This window comes from Dioscorea cayenensis, chromosome 15 (genome assembly GCF_009730915.1).
Source record: "Dioscorea cayenensis subsp. rotundata cultivar TDr96_F1 chromosome 15, TDr96_F1_v2_PseudoChromosome.rev07_lg8_w22 25.fasta, whole genome shotgun sequence".
Classification (NCBI taxonomy): domain Eukaryota; kingdom Viridiplantae; phylum Streptophyta; class Magnoliopsida; order Dioscoreales; family Dioscoreaceae; genus Dioscorea; species Dioscorea cayenensis.
In genome coordinates this window covers 21,837,210-21,851,272 of record NC_052485.1, presented here as the reverse complement: position 1 = coordinate 21,851,272, position 14,063 = coordinate 21,837,210, and the positions used below count along the sequence as shown (strand labels likewise).

Here is a 14,063-nt window from a genome sequence, read left to right as displayed (position 1 = left end):
TAGCAACATAGAAGAGCGACCCGAGCTTCACTGGCTTCCGTTTCGGTTTGGTTAGCAACAAGGACGAGGTGTACCACATGTACAACACAACAGGCGGAAAGATTGTGGCTCGGACAAGTATTGGACCCGGTCGAGCATGGTGAAACCCCTGTTTGCATGGGTTGAGAGCGCGGCATGTGGAATAACTTCTTGTACTACCCCAAGAGCCAATGTGAGGAATACTCAACTTGTGGGCCTTACGACGTGTGTGACATCAATGTCTTTCCCATATGCAGTTGCTTGCATGGGTTCAAGCGAAAGTCACCGCAGGAGTGGCCTCTCAGGGATGCATCATCAGCTTGTGAGTGCCTCACAGCCTTGGACTGCAAGAATAGGACTGATGGCTTCATGACTATCAACATTGCAGCGCTGCCAGAAACATCAAACGCCATCCTATACTCAAACATTAGCCAGGATGAATGCAGAGGTAGGTGTTTGAAGAATTTCTCGTGCACTGCCTATGCCACATCGACTCACTGAGGGGCCGTGGACTCTCAATGGGTTAACCTTACAGCTTGCTCCCTGGAGGCCATTCTTTGAGCCAACATTCGCGAAACTTTCCAAGCTGCTCTTTGGGTTCATATGCATAACCTTTCTGTTGAGCTGTGGGACGGAGAATCTCTCGACACCATTACATCTCATTTGGGTAATCTTTTCAAAGTTGATGAATTTACTCTGAAGTTAACTAGATCCAAATTTGCCAGGGTATGCATTGAAATTAACCTATCAAAACCACTTTGCCGTGGTTTTTGGGTCGGTGATGATACTCACGGGGTGTTCGTCGTGGTTCTCTATGAAAGGCTGCCTACGTTCTGCTATACTTGTGGGATCATTGGCCATGGAACCAATTCTTGTTCTCATGCAACAACAACCTGGGAGAACCGGACTTCTCCACCTCTCCGTGTTCCACAGGGATCGGCGGTAAGTTCGATTCAGACCGAGGATGTCGTTGAGAGAATGGAGATGGATTCTAATGCTAATAATCCCTGAGACGAAGTTAATTCTGTTGATTCTACTCCGGAATCTGAATTTGGTTCTTGGATGTTAGTCTCCCGCCGGCGTGGTCGTGCCCGGGACCGAGGAGCTGGCCATCGCTCCGATTTGGTGCCCGTTGGCGCTGCAGCCGAGGAGAACAGTGCTCCTTCTCATCCCCGAGGAGTTCCATCCCGAGGTACTTGGGTTGGTGCCAAAAGTCGTGGTAGGGCGGCTCTTTTTCTTCTCGGGCTTCCCGTTTTCAATATTATAATACGGATCAAGTTACTATGGAGGATGATTTGACCCCTCGAGACCCGAACCTTGACACTTCAGTCCCTCTGCCTTCTCAAAATGTCAATCCCACCACTTTACTTGACAGAGAGGCCTCTCTCCCGATGCATATCCAAGCTCCTTGTGAATCAGGACAGCCAAAGATATCTTCTCTCCCTGGCACGTCTCATGTTCCCAATGTCACAATAGTTAATTCATCTATGACCCGTTCTAGGTCTCCTCCTCCTATCTTACATTCATCGCTCCTGAATACAACTAAGATAGTCACTTCCCCTTCGGAGAACCTCCACGCCATGGCTGTTGATCGTGTCATCTTAGCCCTTGACGAAGGGAACCCGGAAGGTAGCGATCAAGAGGATGAGGACTCAGATGACTCGGAAGATGCAATGTCTGATGATGACGATGGTCCTGATGATTCTATGACTCTTGTTCAGTACCAGGAAGAAGTCCGTAAAGAAACCTTTGCTCGTAAAAGCTCTCATGTGATGGGTTCTTCCCTAAAGTAAGGAAGAACGGACAATGGGGATTCAAGTTCTTGAATCTAGATCAACACGTCCTTTGTCTACTTCGATCTCTTTTATTATGGAAGTCTTCTCTCTTGAATTTTTTTTCTTTTTCTCTTTTTATCATTTATATGGCTAACCACAACATTATATGCTGGAATTGTAGGGGGATCTCCTCCAAAGCAACCTCTGATCGTGTTTGGTTCTTGATCAGGACTCATCGGCCCAAGATCATCTGTCTTGTTCAAACGAGGGCTAATACAGATAGAACTGACCATTTTTGTTCTAAAATCACAAAAAATTGGGAGTGGGCTGCATTACTTGCAGATGGCTTCTCTGGAGGTATTATCGTTCTATGGGATAAGTCCTTAGGACATGTTACCCCCATTGCTGTCTCTCGTCGTGCTCTTCATCTTGTCATTTCTTCTAATAATTCTATCAATTGGGTTCTTTCTGTGATTTATAATTCTAATTATATGATCTCTCAGCGTTCCCTTTGGTTGGAATTATCCGGAATGACTAATATTGGTCTTCCATGGCTCCTTTTGGGTGATTTCAACTCCATTGTCAATAGCTCTGAGCATCGTGGAGGGTCTTATCGTTATTACTCGCGTAAAGCCGTTGTTTTTTCTGAATTCATTGATAGTAACAATCTTTTTGACTTAAAATTTTCAGGGTTTCGGTTTACCTAGTGCAATAATCAGACCGGAAGTTCCCGTCGCTGGGCTCACTTAGACCGATGTCTGGTTAATTCTGCTTGGGTTTCTATTTTCTCTACCTACTCTTTAACACACTTACCTCACATCTTTTCTGATCATGCACCTCTTCTTCTTTCTATAACTCTTAATCTTGTCCGAGGTAAACACTTTTTTCGATTTAATAATTTCTGGCTTGAGTACATTGGATGCCATGATGCAGTTCGCGAAGCTTGTTCTATTTCCCCTCATGGCAACCCAATTCATGCTTTTGCCCATTTGTTATCTCGCTTGCGTTCTAATATCGCTTCTTGGAGTGTTACAGGTCTGACCCCTCTAGATAGAGCTATTAAGGAGACTGAATCTGCAATTAAACTCCTTGAAAAAGTTGAGGACTTAGACCAGGAGTCCAATTCTTCTCTTTCGGAGTTATATTCCAGGTTTGATTCTCTTCAGTTTCAAAACTCTTCTAGATGGGCTCAGAAGGCTCATTTTCTTTGGCTCAAGGATGGTGATAATAATACTACTTTCTTTCACAATTCAGTCCGCATTCGTTCCCATTTTACTGTTATTTCTCAAATTTATGATTTGGATGGTTCTTATGTTACTAACCATACAGATATTGAGAGCAGGTTTATTGACTTCTATTCCAACCTTTGGAGGGATAACCCTTATATAAATTTTCTTGATGTTTATAATGCTCTGCCTCATGATCTTCCTACTATATCTGATATGGATGGTTTTAACCTTATTAAAGAAGTTTCTCGTGATGAGGTTTTTTCTTCTCTTCATGAACTCCCCTCTGGTAAATCCCCTGGTCCTGATGGTTTTAATGCAGAATTTTATAAGTTCTTCTGGTCAGAATTAGGTGATCGTTTATTTGAGGCCATTCGGTACTTTTTTGACAACTCTACTATGCCTGCCTCTTGGGGGAGGACTTACATTACTCTTATTCCGAAAAAATATCAGCCAAGGTATGTTACAGATTATCGTCCTATTTCATTGTGCAACGTTTGCTATAAAATTGTTTCTAAAATCCTTGCAAATCATCTTAAGTGTGTTCTTCCCAAACTTATTAGCCACGAGCAGGTTGGTTTTGTTTCTGGCCGTTGTACTTTTGATAACATCTTAGCCCTTCAAGAGACTGTTCACTCTTTGGAACATAGCATTAATGACCCCCCTAGGATGTTAACCAAAATTGATATTGAAAAGCCATATGATACGCTTAGTTGGAGTGCAATTCTTGCCACTTTAGCCGAAATGAACTTTCCTAATACTTGGACTAATTGGATTGCTGCTTGTCTTAAGTCTAGCTCTTTTTCTATTCTCATTAATGGATCCCCTTCTACCTGGATTTCCTCTTCTAGAGGCATTCATCAAGGAGATCCTATTTCTTCCTATCTTTTCATTTTGGTTTCTCAAAATCTTTTTTCTTTACTTAATCAAGCTTTGAATGTTGGCATGATTCCAGGATTTGATCCTAGATTGTCTTATAATTTTAATCATCTTATGTATGCTGATGATTTGGTTATTATTACCAAAGTTTCTAGATTTGCCGCCAGAAATATCAAACTCTGTTTGGAATTCTATGCCTCTTTGACTGGTCAAAACGCCAACGCCTCTAAATCTTCAATTTATTTACCTTCTTGGTTCAACTCTAGGGTTGCTAGAAGTATTAAAGCTATTTTGACTTTCCCTATTGCTTCCTTTCCCCTCACTTATCTCGGTGTTTTGATTTCCCCATTTAAGCTGAATGCGTCTTATTTTAAACCTCTCGTTGATCGTCTTAACCGTACCTGTGCTAGGTGGAAGAATCTCAAACTCTCTTTAGTAGCCAAATCCACTCTTATTAATTCTTCCCTGCTTTCCAGAGGAGGTTCTGGGAAGAGGTGATATCTCTAGGATTAGAAATACCAGAGTTTTTGTCTTCGAAGGAAAAGACAGTGTTAAAATCACCACAGATAATCCAAGGGGTAGTAATGAGGTTTCTTAAAGATCGGAGTTCATTCCAGAAATTGGATCTTAAGGATCTGGAGTTAGGCCCGTAGACACTAGAACAGATCCAGGAGGAGTTGTCGGTGCGATTAGTGAAATTGATGGAGATTGAAAAGGATCCTTTATGAAGGAGATTACCGACAAGAAGTGAACTATTCCAGGCAATAATAATTCCACCAGCGGAGCCTTGGGCTGGCAAGAAATCAAAAGAATCAAAGCGGGAACCTCCGATTGTTCTCCAAAGAGAGCAATGGATGTTTTGGAGTTTGGATTCTTGGAGGCAGATAATTTCTGCTTTGGAGTTAGAGATAACTTCTTTCACTAAGTGGCGTTTAGAGGGTCTGCCAAGACCTCTGACATTCCAGCATAAAATAATCATGAAAACAGGGAATGTCTAATTAGGTCTCGGAGGAGACCCTAAGATTGAAGGACATTTGGAGTTCCTATCGGCTTCAGTAGACCTGATTTTGTCTATGCATTTTTTTTTGTGGTTAGGTGATCCAAGAAAATTAATGCCACAGGAATTACTGTATTTAAGAATTTGAGCATCCGACCAAGATGAAAAAATAGGATTAAAAATTGAGGGCGTACCTTCTCGTGGGTCTTCAGGGGTTTTCTTCTTTGAAGATCGGGGAGGAAGAGGAACGAACCCAGCATCTTCATTCCATCGTCCTGATGGTTTCTTGGGTCTCTCGCTTCTTCTAAGCTGTTTGGGACTGGTGTGGAGATGTTTTGAGATATCTGCTGAGGGCTCAGAGATAACTGGAGCAGTGTCAATATGGGGGGAGACATGGTCTTCCAGGATGATGCAGTTGTCATCAGGGAGGAAATCAGAGTCGTCCATGTCCTGATCAAGAATGTTCTCATCTTTCCCCCAGTCGAGAAGTTCTTCATCAGAAGGGGAATCAACTGGGAAATTCTGTGGAATGGGATCAAGATCATAAAATTTCTCAGAGTTGATGCATGGCACCAGGGTCCATCCTCCAAAAAAGAAGATCCATTTTATAACCCTCTGGGATGGGTATAATAGGAGGATTATCTTGCAGATGAGGAGGGGTAATTCCCTATAAAGCAGGTTCAAGGGAGAAACCCTGTCCAAGATCAGGGTTAGGTTGTGAAGTGTGAGAATCACTTGGTAGAGATGCCTTATCAGATAAATAATTTAGTGATTTAGAGTGATGCTTATCTTGAATAATTAAATCAGTGTCTGAGGGGAGATCCAGAGTGCGCTTATCACGAGGCAAAGTGGACTTTAAAGAAGTGAATGTGCTTTGATCAAGGCAAGATGGATCTCGAGGCATCTCATCCGATGGAAGAGCAGGGATTTGATCAGAGTGTCGAATACGAAGAGATGGCCGATCGGGAGAAATATCATCTCGAGGTTTCTCTAAAGAATCAGGGACACAGTCACGTGGAGTGCAGGAATCACGGGAGGCCTTATCTCGAGGCAGAGGGGACGAAGGCAAGGTTCCAAAACGGATGGATGGGAGCTCATCACGAGGCAGATGAACGGCTGTAGGGAGCTCCTCTATCACGTCTCCACTGCATGGCGACAGTGCAGTATGTCCCCCAGTGCACTCACGAGATGCCGATGGGAGCTCAGGGGTTCCGGCGAGTAGCCGGTCACCGGAAGAAAGCGAAAATCCTCCCTGAGATCCGCTATCGGTTCTCCCAGAAGAAAGGCCAAGGCTGGAGCAATGCTCGACGGCCTTGCCAGAAGGGATATCAACGGGAGGTTGCACCAAAGGCGCTTTGCCCTTATCGGATTTGGATACAAAAATGAGGTTGCTGGAGGGCTGAGCTGGTCGGAGGTGAGCCGGAGGGTAAGTCGTCGGTCCTTGCGCAAGCTTGGATCGGAGAGTATGAACTCCGTCGTCTTCAAATTTGACGATGAAACTCCTAACCCCGACGTCCACCGTGATCTCCAACGGGAAGGAGGTCGAGGATTTAAGTCTCACAAGAGTTCTGAGATGCTCCAAGGTAACATGCTCCTTCTTCTGGACATAAATTAAGTCTCCAATCGGTTTGAGTATGTCGACGATGGAATCCCAGTTCCAGCAGTGAAGGGGGAGGTTCGTGATCCTGATCCAGTTGTAGTTGCCGGCGGCCACCGCGTGAGAGCCGAATTCGGCGGTCCAGTGTGACAAAGAAATACAGCAAGGTCCATAGGTAGTGATAAGGGTTAAAGGGCTTCTCTTCACGGCCACTGCTGCTTCTTTGGAAGAGGATAAAGTGAGGATAAAGTCATTGTTGAAGGGAGTGATGTGCTCGCAAAGGTCGGTGTTCAAGCACTGAGGGAGAGAGTCATGAAGTGAGCGGACGCTAGCGTTACCGGATAAAACCCTGATAATCACCATCTTCTTCAGTTCTTCCTTCGACTTTAGAATTGCTTCAGTGATAGGTAAAGAAACCCGGAGTGAGGTCTTGATGGAACTCGCAGGAATATGAAGGAGAGGTTTGAGCTCAGAGGTGGAACCTCGAGACTTGGGGTTCGAGGAGGAGGTTTCTTGAGAGAAAATTTTAGAGCGGATTCTAGCCTTTTTAGAATCAGGACGATGAAAAGGAGAACGGAGTGGGCATCGGAAGGCGAGGTGGTCGGCGCCTGAGCAGCGTTTGCAGGTGAGCTGGTGTCGACATTCATCAACCCTGTGACCGGTTCTCAAGCATTTAGAGCATCGCTCTGCAGAGTCCGGCGAACGTCTAATCTTCAGGGGAGCGGGATGAGAGGTGGCTAAAGGTTCCAACAGCGGGGATCGAGCAGCATCAGCGTAGGTGGTGCCCTCTCTCACCGGGGAGTTTTTGGGAAGTTGAGGGTTCTGCGGAGCTTGATTGCACTGAGAGGAGAGGTTTCTGTGGAGAGAGGAGGGGTGTGTGGTCTGTGGGCGAGTGTTTCTGCGATGTTTGTCGAGAAAACCCCCGCGAGATCCGCCACGGGGAGGTCGAGCGTTGCGCAGTTCTGCATGAGAGTCAAGGTAGTTCTCACGAGAACTGCAGAGGAATCTCATGGTCGAGAACACTGTTCAGACGGGGCTGCGGAGGAAACTCATAGCAAGTCCCATTTTGATGGCCATAAAAGTTTTTAAATAAAGCTATCTTCCTGTTACAATTCACTGTATGCATTTGTCTGAATTGAACTGGAAAGCACGAATAAGCACCATTTGCATAAAGCTTATCATTGGCTGCTTGTGCTTGCCTTCAATTGCCTTGTTTATAAGATGATGATAATCTTGATGATAACTCAATTATGAACTAATTATGAACCTAATTTCCTGATAATCTATGTCTGTTGATGTGTTTGTTGTTCCAAAAAAGCCTTGTCTTCTCTTTTCTCTTTTTTTTTTTTAGCAGCTGAGCTTGTCATGCTGCAATCTACAGTTCTGGACTACCACATGATGTGCTGCTGCCTTCTTTTGCATTATGATAAAGCTGGGATAAAATCAAACTCTCTGATGACAATGATTAGCTGCTGATAGATTGCAATTTCAGACTTCATCAATATGACAGGTCTCTGCCTTCCTTGGTACTTTATTCTTATAATTCACTAGCATTCAGAAACATTATTTGCGACAAGTTACAGCAGTTTACTTAAATTAAACAACTGTCCTTAGAAACAGATATCTTTGTTATTGTTTAATCAAATTTACTTACATGAATTCTATCGTATATATATTACTCAAGCAATGCATCCCAACATACATTGATATCTGTGGAGAAATTGTAGTTTAGATCTTTGAGCAATTACTGCATTACATAGATAATTCAACATTCCATAATTATACCACAAGAAACACAAACCTACGATAAGATAATACAAGAATAACAGAATTTCAAGATGCAAGCTTTATAGCATTATTGGAACACTTGGAATATTTAGACTCTACTCTTCAAGCTCGAATGCGGACACAGGGAAGCTATCTGAAAGACCAGTGCCAGTCTTGAAGGTGATCTTCTTGGAAGAAGGATCCTCGATATACATCTCAACTACAGAGAGCCAAAGCATGAGTTCTTTCGTCTTCACTCCGGTCATCTTCTTCATCTTACCATTCTCGACAAAGGCAGTTACCTCGGGAGCATATGACACTGCTCTTTTGATCTTCTTGAAGGTATGGTCCTTCTTTTTCTTTTGAATCAACCAGACAAACCCTGCCTCGCGGTTATATCCAAACTCTTCAATGTCATCCAATGGAAACAAACCATTTGGAAGACCGATCTCTTCGAGCAGTTGGATGGATTTCTTCTTGCAGAAAGCATCTCCATTGTATATCTCAGCGCTGTTGCGGTAGCTCTGGATGGTCTGTGATGCCATTGTGTGAGTTTCTATTTGATTCCAGCTAAGGGCTGATAGAAGCAAGCAAATAAGAGAGGCTTTGGAGAATGGATGCTTTGAGTGCTGATGGAATGGAAATATTAAGCGTGTTATTTATAGATACATAAGGTTATTAAAGAAGAGGAACATAAAAGACTTTGACCTGTTACTCCTCTACAATAAAATGCAGTATGGAATCAATGGAAAGGGTCAATCAAAAAAGGCTGTAGAATAAGTGCATTGATTCATTTTATAAATGGAATTGTAGCCTTTTAGACATTGTCAAAACAGGCAGAGTAGCTTGACCGAGTATTTTTTTTTTTTTAATCTATCAATCTTGTCTCACGTACTAATTATTAGTTATTTCATTGTTTTCTCAGGAAATAAGTGATAGTATATATGATATTAGCTAACCCTTATTGACTGAATCTTTCAAGCAATTTGGCTACTCTTTTATTTAGCTTGCAAGCCTCATTTGACCAACTCCTTTCTTACTCTTCCATCAATGTGTATATATAGTTCCAATATATTCTCTATCTCATCAGCCTAACATCTATCAATCTTAGCTTCTCATCCCTTGTTCTCTCTTAGAAGCGAAAAATGGCCTCCCAAGTTGGTGAGAAGTATCGCAATGGTGCAGAGATCTACAACGGAGATGCACTCTGTAAGAAGAAATCCATTGAGTTGTTAGAAGAAATCGGCCTTCCAAATGGGCTCTTCCCTCTTGAAGACATTGAAGAGTTTGGATTTAATCGCGGCGAAGGCTTCATTTGGCTCCTTCAGAAAAAGAAGAAGGACCACAATTTCAAGAAAATTAAGAGAGCGGTATCATATGCTCAGGAAGTCACAGCTTTTGTTGAAAAAGGTAAGATGAAGAAGATGACTGGAGTGAAGACCAAAGAGCTTATGTTATGGCTCTCCGTCGTTGAGATGTACATTGAGGACCCTTCTTCTGGGAAGATCACCTTCAAGACTGGCACCGGGCTCTCTGACAGCTTCCCATCTTCTGCTTTTCAACTTGAGTAGTAGTAGAATTGCTGAGAATGTCTTGAAACACTAGAGGAGTGCATTAGTTTTTCTTTGTATCTTCATTCAATAAGCTTTGTGCAAGAATAAAAATTACAACTCTGTTTTGCTAAAATTCAATGTGAATGTTTTTTGAATAAAAGGAGCTCGAAAGCTATTTTATTAGCAAAAGAAAGACAACAAAAAGATACAAGACACTACTCAAATACAAATAAGCTACCGAACAGTTAAAAATCAAAACCATTATGTCTGAAACATTTCAATGTGAATGTTGTTTTCTGATTTACTACAACTACTAGTCTCATTTCAATTAATTAAACATATTCTGGTATTGATGGATATATGTATATCCTGGTCTTTCTTATAGTTGGCCTAGCTTTTGGATTGGTTTAAGCTCATCTTAAAATAATTAATTCTCTCAGAACTAGGTTAGTAAACCGTCAATAAATGTTCATATATATAATGTACTTTATAAAAAAAATAAATAAATATATATATATATATATAATTTGTTGATCAAAGTCCTTATGATGAGCTCTACCAAGTGTTTTTGTGCTTTTATATTTATATCATTCCGTAAAAGCCTCTACATTTTATTGACAGAATATTGAAATAAATAAAAAAAGAGTAGATGTTGCGTTAACTTCATCCAAATGCATTAATCTTTGACCTCTACCAGTTTGACATTGAGTTTATTAGCATATACTTCATCAGACCAAGCTTCACCATGAATATTATTACTTCCAATCCATGAGTAAAAAACTTACATTGATCAATAGTCATTTATTTCCATGTATTTCACACCATCCTCATATGATTAATTGTTATTTATTGTTTCTAATGTTCATTTTTAATCAACTTGCATCTTTGTTATATTTGCTTTCAAGAAGTGTATTTAGAGCACAAATGTTTGTGAATTGTAATACATGCAACTTAATTATGTCCTGATAATACAAAAGGCATCAAATTTTATTGATCTTCCAACAATAATTATTTGACAACAACATGATTTAAAACACAAAAATATCATAGTACAAGTGAGAACAATATCACACACAGTTAGCTTTCTTTATTCTTCAAGTTCAAATGCTGAAACTGGGAAGCTATCAGAGAGGCCAGTGCCAGTCTTGAAAGTGATCTTCTTAGAAGAAGGATCCTCAATGTACATCTCAACAACAGAGAGCCAAAGCATGAGTTCTTTAGTCTTCACTCCGGTCATCTTCTTCATCTTACCTTTCTCGACAAATGCAGTTACCTCATGAGCATATGACACTGCTCTTTTGATCTTCTTGAAGGTATGTTCCTTCTTCTTCTTTTGAATCAACCAGACAAACCCGGCCTCGCAGTTATATCCAAACTCTTCAATGTCTTCCAATGGAAATAAACCATTTGGAAGACCGATATCTTCGAGCAGTTTAATGGATTTCTTCTTACAGAGATCATCTCCATTGTGAATCTCAGCGCCATTGCGGTAGCTCTGGATTGTCTGAGATGCCATTGAAGCAATAAAGAAGAAAGAATGTGAGGTTTTGTAAATGTATATATGTTGAAGCTTGTTGTGGTTGAATGCTTTGAGTTGTATCTATTTATAGATGCATTTGCTTCCTGAACTTGACCTGGTAAATTGGTAATCATATTTCAAGAATATGGAATAAAACTATGGAATCCATGGAGATGGTCAATACATGTAGGCTTTATAATAAGTGTGTCCATTGGAATTGAAAGTGCAAACACTTGACCAAGTCAAAGTATTTTCGGATTATGGGAAGTTGTTTGAACGTTTCTACCAAATTAATTAATTGTTTATAGTTAGTTTGCAAGTTTAATTTGATCAACTCCACAATACATTAAAAACTGAAAAAACTGAGAAACAGAGTACATTGAACAAAACGATAACAAAATACAAAAGAGCTGGTGCAAGATGGAAAAGGAGCTAATTTTCTTTTTTAAAAATAAAATAAATAAACCACTTATATTTGTAAAAGATAAGCAGGGTTACAAAGATATAATAGCCACTAGTTGTGGTAGGGTACATAATAAACTAACTGTTAAAATAAAATACAATTAGACAACATAGAAGTAAATCGAAGAAGAACTGAGTGCTTTTAGATTCCCGTTCTTTTTCTTCAACCACTGTGTGTATATATAAATATTAAGTTCCATTCTCTGGTCACTTATGTGATTCTAGCTTGCAATGTCGGTAGAGAATAATAGTGTTCAACAAGAAGCCTCTGAAGGTGTTCAAAAGATAAAGCGCTCCTTAAACTTTTTGCGCTCCAGATCCGCTGACTTCACCGACGATATGGCGTCCAACTCGACTCAGGAGTAATTCGCTACCGCTGTCTCTGAGCTGGCCTCTGTCTCCTGATGGCTGACTTCGTCGGCTTTAGATTTCCCTGCCTTTTTCCTTTTCTTTTTTCTATGCTCCTTATTTTCCTCATCTCTGGTGAGGATAACTGTTTACTTTTTCCTCTATTTGTTCTGTTTGTTATTTTCTCACTTGTACTTTATTTTCCCAGTTTCTTTCTTCATTAATAAATTCGTGGTTTATCCACTTTATTAAAAAAATAATAATAATAATAGTGAGAGGAAAATGACCTCTAAAGTTGTTGAGACATGTCACAATGATGATATACTCATTTAGGCAACATTCCTTGAGTTGTTAGAAGAATTAGGCCTTCCAAATGGTTAATTCCCACTAGAAATATTAGATAGTTAGTGGTTTCTTCGCTTCTTTCTTCTATTTATATATGTTTCTCTTTTGATGGTTTGTTCGTTGTTCGGTCAATCGTTGTTTGTTTTTGTTTCCTCAGTTGTTTGTTTTTGTTTTCTCAGTTGTTTTTTTGTATGGTTTCTTTATCTTTAATGAATTTGTGATTTATTTATTTTTAAAAAAAGTATTTTTTTTTTTTTTTTAAGCGAGATCACTTTCAAAATTGATATTGGACTCTTTGAAAGCCGCATGTCATATAAATATATATATATATATATAGGAAATAAATCATCTGGGGACTTTCACAGGAACGTCCCCAATGATTAAAAGATTGAGAGAGAATTAGTGGAGAGAGTTAGGAAGATACATGCAGTGAACAGTAACCTAACAGTGTAAAAAATATTGTACTGGCCCTCATCTGGGCGGTGTGTTGTGCTGTGGGTGTAATATATGCTTGGTTGCTCCCCACTGTGGATTTAGTAGAAATCAGAATTGACAATTTAGATTGATTCGAGCATTATTATGGTGATCTAAAGTTCAAATTGGAATACTGTGTCTATCACTTTTTTACTGTGCTACTATTCATAAGTATAGTGAAACTATTTCTGAAGATGATCGTGACCGTTAATTGATAATCGAAGGGCTAAGAATCAATATCCATATATTGCATTTCTAAGAAGGTTCTTAGAAGATTGAGAAAGTGATTATAATAGAAGAATTATCTTAAAAATTTTATTTTATTTTAAAAAAAAATTGATCTCGCAATTTCTATAGGACTCACATCTTTGGTGGGCTATATCAATGAGTTTTATATTACTCTTTATTTTATATTTAAAAATTTTAAAATTAAAAAAAAAATCATAATAATGTTTTGAGAATATGGAAAAGTTATTAAGGGCTTTTCTTAGGAGATTGTGTTACTTTCTTCCTATTATATTTATATTAATATATTTACATCTTACCCCAAAACGATGCGTGTCGGTGCCAATAGCCTAATAACGTCCCATGCAAAGTCAAATCTCACCACGTGCCCTTTATTTGATTTCCCAAAATACCCTTAATGAAACTCATAACTACTAAACTACCCGTCAACTAACTACTATGCGCCTGTTAAATAGTGGCATAATCGTAAATATTGGCCTATAGAGTACCCTTTGTCAGAAATCTCGAGGCACACGCCACGCTGCCGCCCATACACTCTTCACGTCTTATTTATTTGCTTGCCATCACGGTTCCAGGACAAGGACTTGATAGTAATAAACAAAAGAGAGGGAGTTAAATGAAAAACCACAATTTAAACGAGATGAGTGAAAGTAACCAAATATTTAATTTAATTCAAAAGTACTATGATAAAAAGCCACATGCGAGTTTTAATTTGGACAAGGTTTTGACATCAAAACTTAACCAAAAATTCATATTCACTACGGTGACTAAGACTCAAATTGAAATTTTTTTAAATATTTCATACTCGTTTTACACAATGGAATTAATTTTATTGGGCATAAATTTTTTTTGATAGA

At 39.8% G+C, this 14,063-nt stretch overlaps 3 protein-coding genes across 3 annotated transcripts; 1 reads left to right on the top strand and 2 right to left on the bottom strand.

Moving 5' to 3' along the window:
* The first annotated feature begins 7,948 nt into the window (after positions 1-7,948).
* LOC120276691 lies at positions 7,949-9,945 on the top strand. The gene is made up of 2 exons (XM_039283361.1): positions 7,949-8,002; positions 9,396-9,945. The coding sequence occupies exon 2, from the start codon at positions 9,405-9,407 to the stop codon at positions 9,828-9,830; it is 426 nt and encodes a 141-aa protein (XP_039139295.1). The 5' UTR covers positions 7,949-8,002; positions 9,396-9,404; the 3' UTR covers positions 9,831-9,945.
* On the bottom strand, positions 8,108-8,896 carry LOC120276689. Its single transcript, XM_039283358.1, has one exon. It carries the CDS (start codon positions 8,802-8,804, stop codon positions 8,376-8,378), a length of 429 nt encoding a protein of 142 aa, XP_039139292.1. The 5' UTR covers positions 8,805-8,896; the 3' UTR covers positions 8,108-8,375.
* An 836-nt stretch (positions 9,946-10,781) lies between the features above and the next one.
* On the bottom strand, positions 10,782-11,382 carry LOC120276690. Its single transcript, XM_039283359.1, has one exon. It carries the CDS (start codon positions 11,326-11,328, stop codon positions 10,900-10,902), a length of 429 nt encoding a protein of 142 aa, XP_039139293.1. The 5' UTR covers positions 11,329-11,382; the 3' UTR covers positions 10,782-10,899.
* Positions 11,383-14,063: the final 2,681 nt, after the last annotated feature.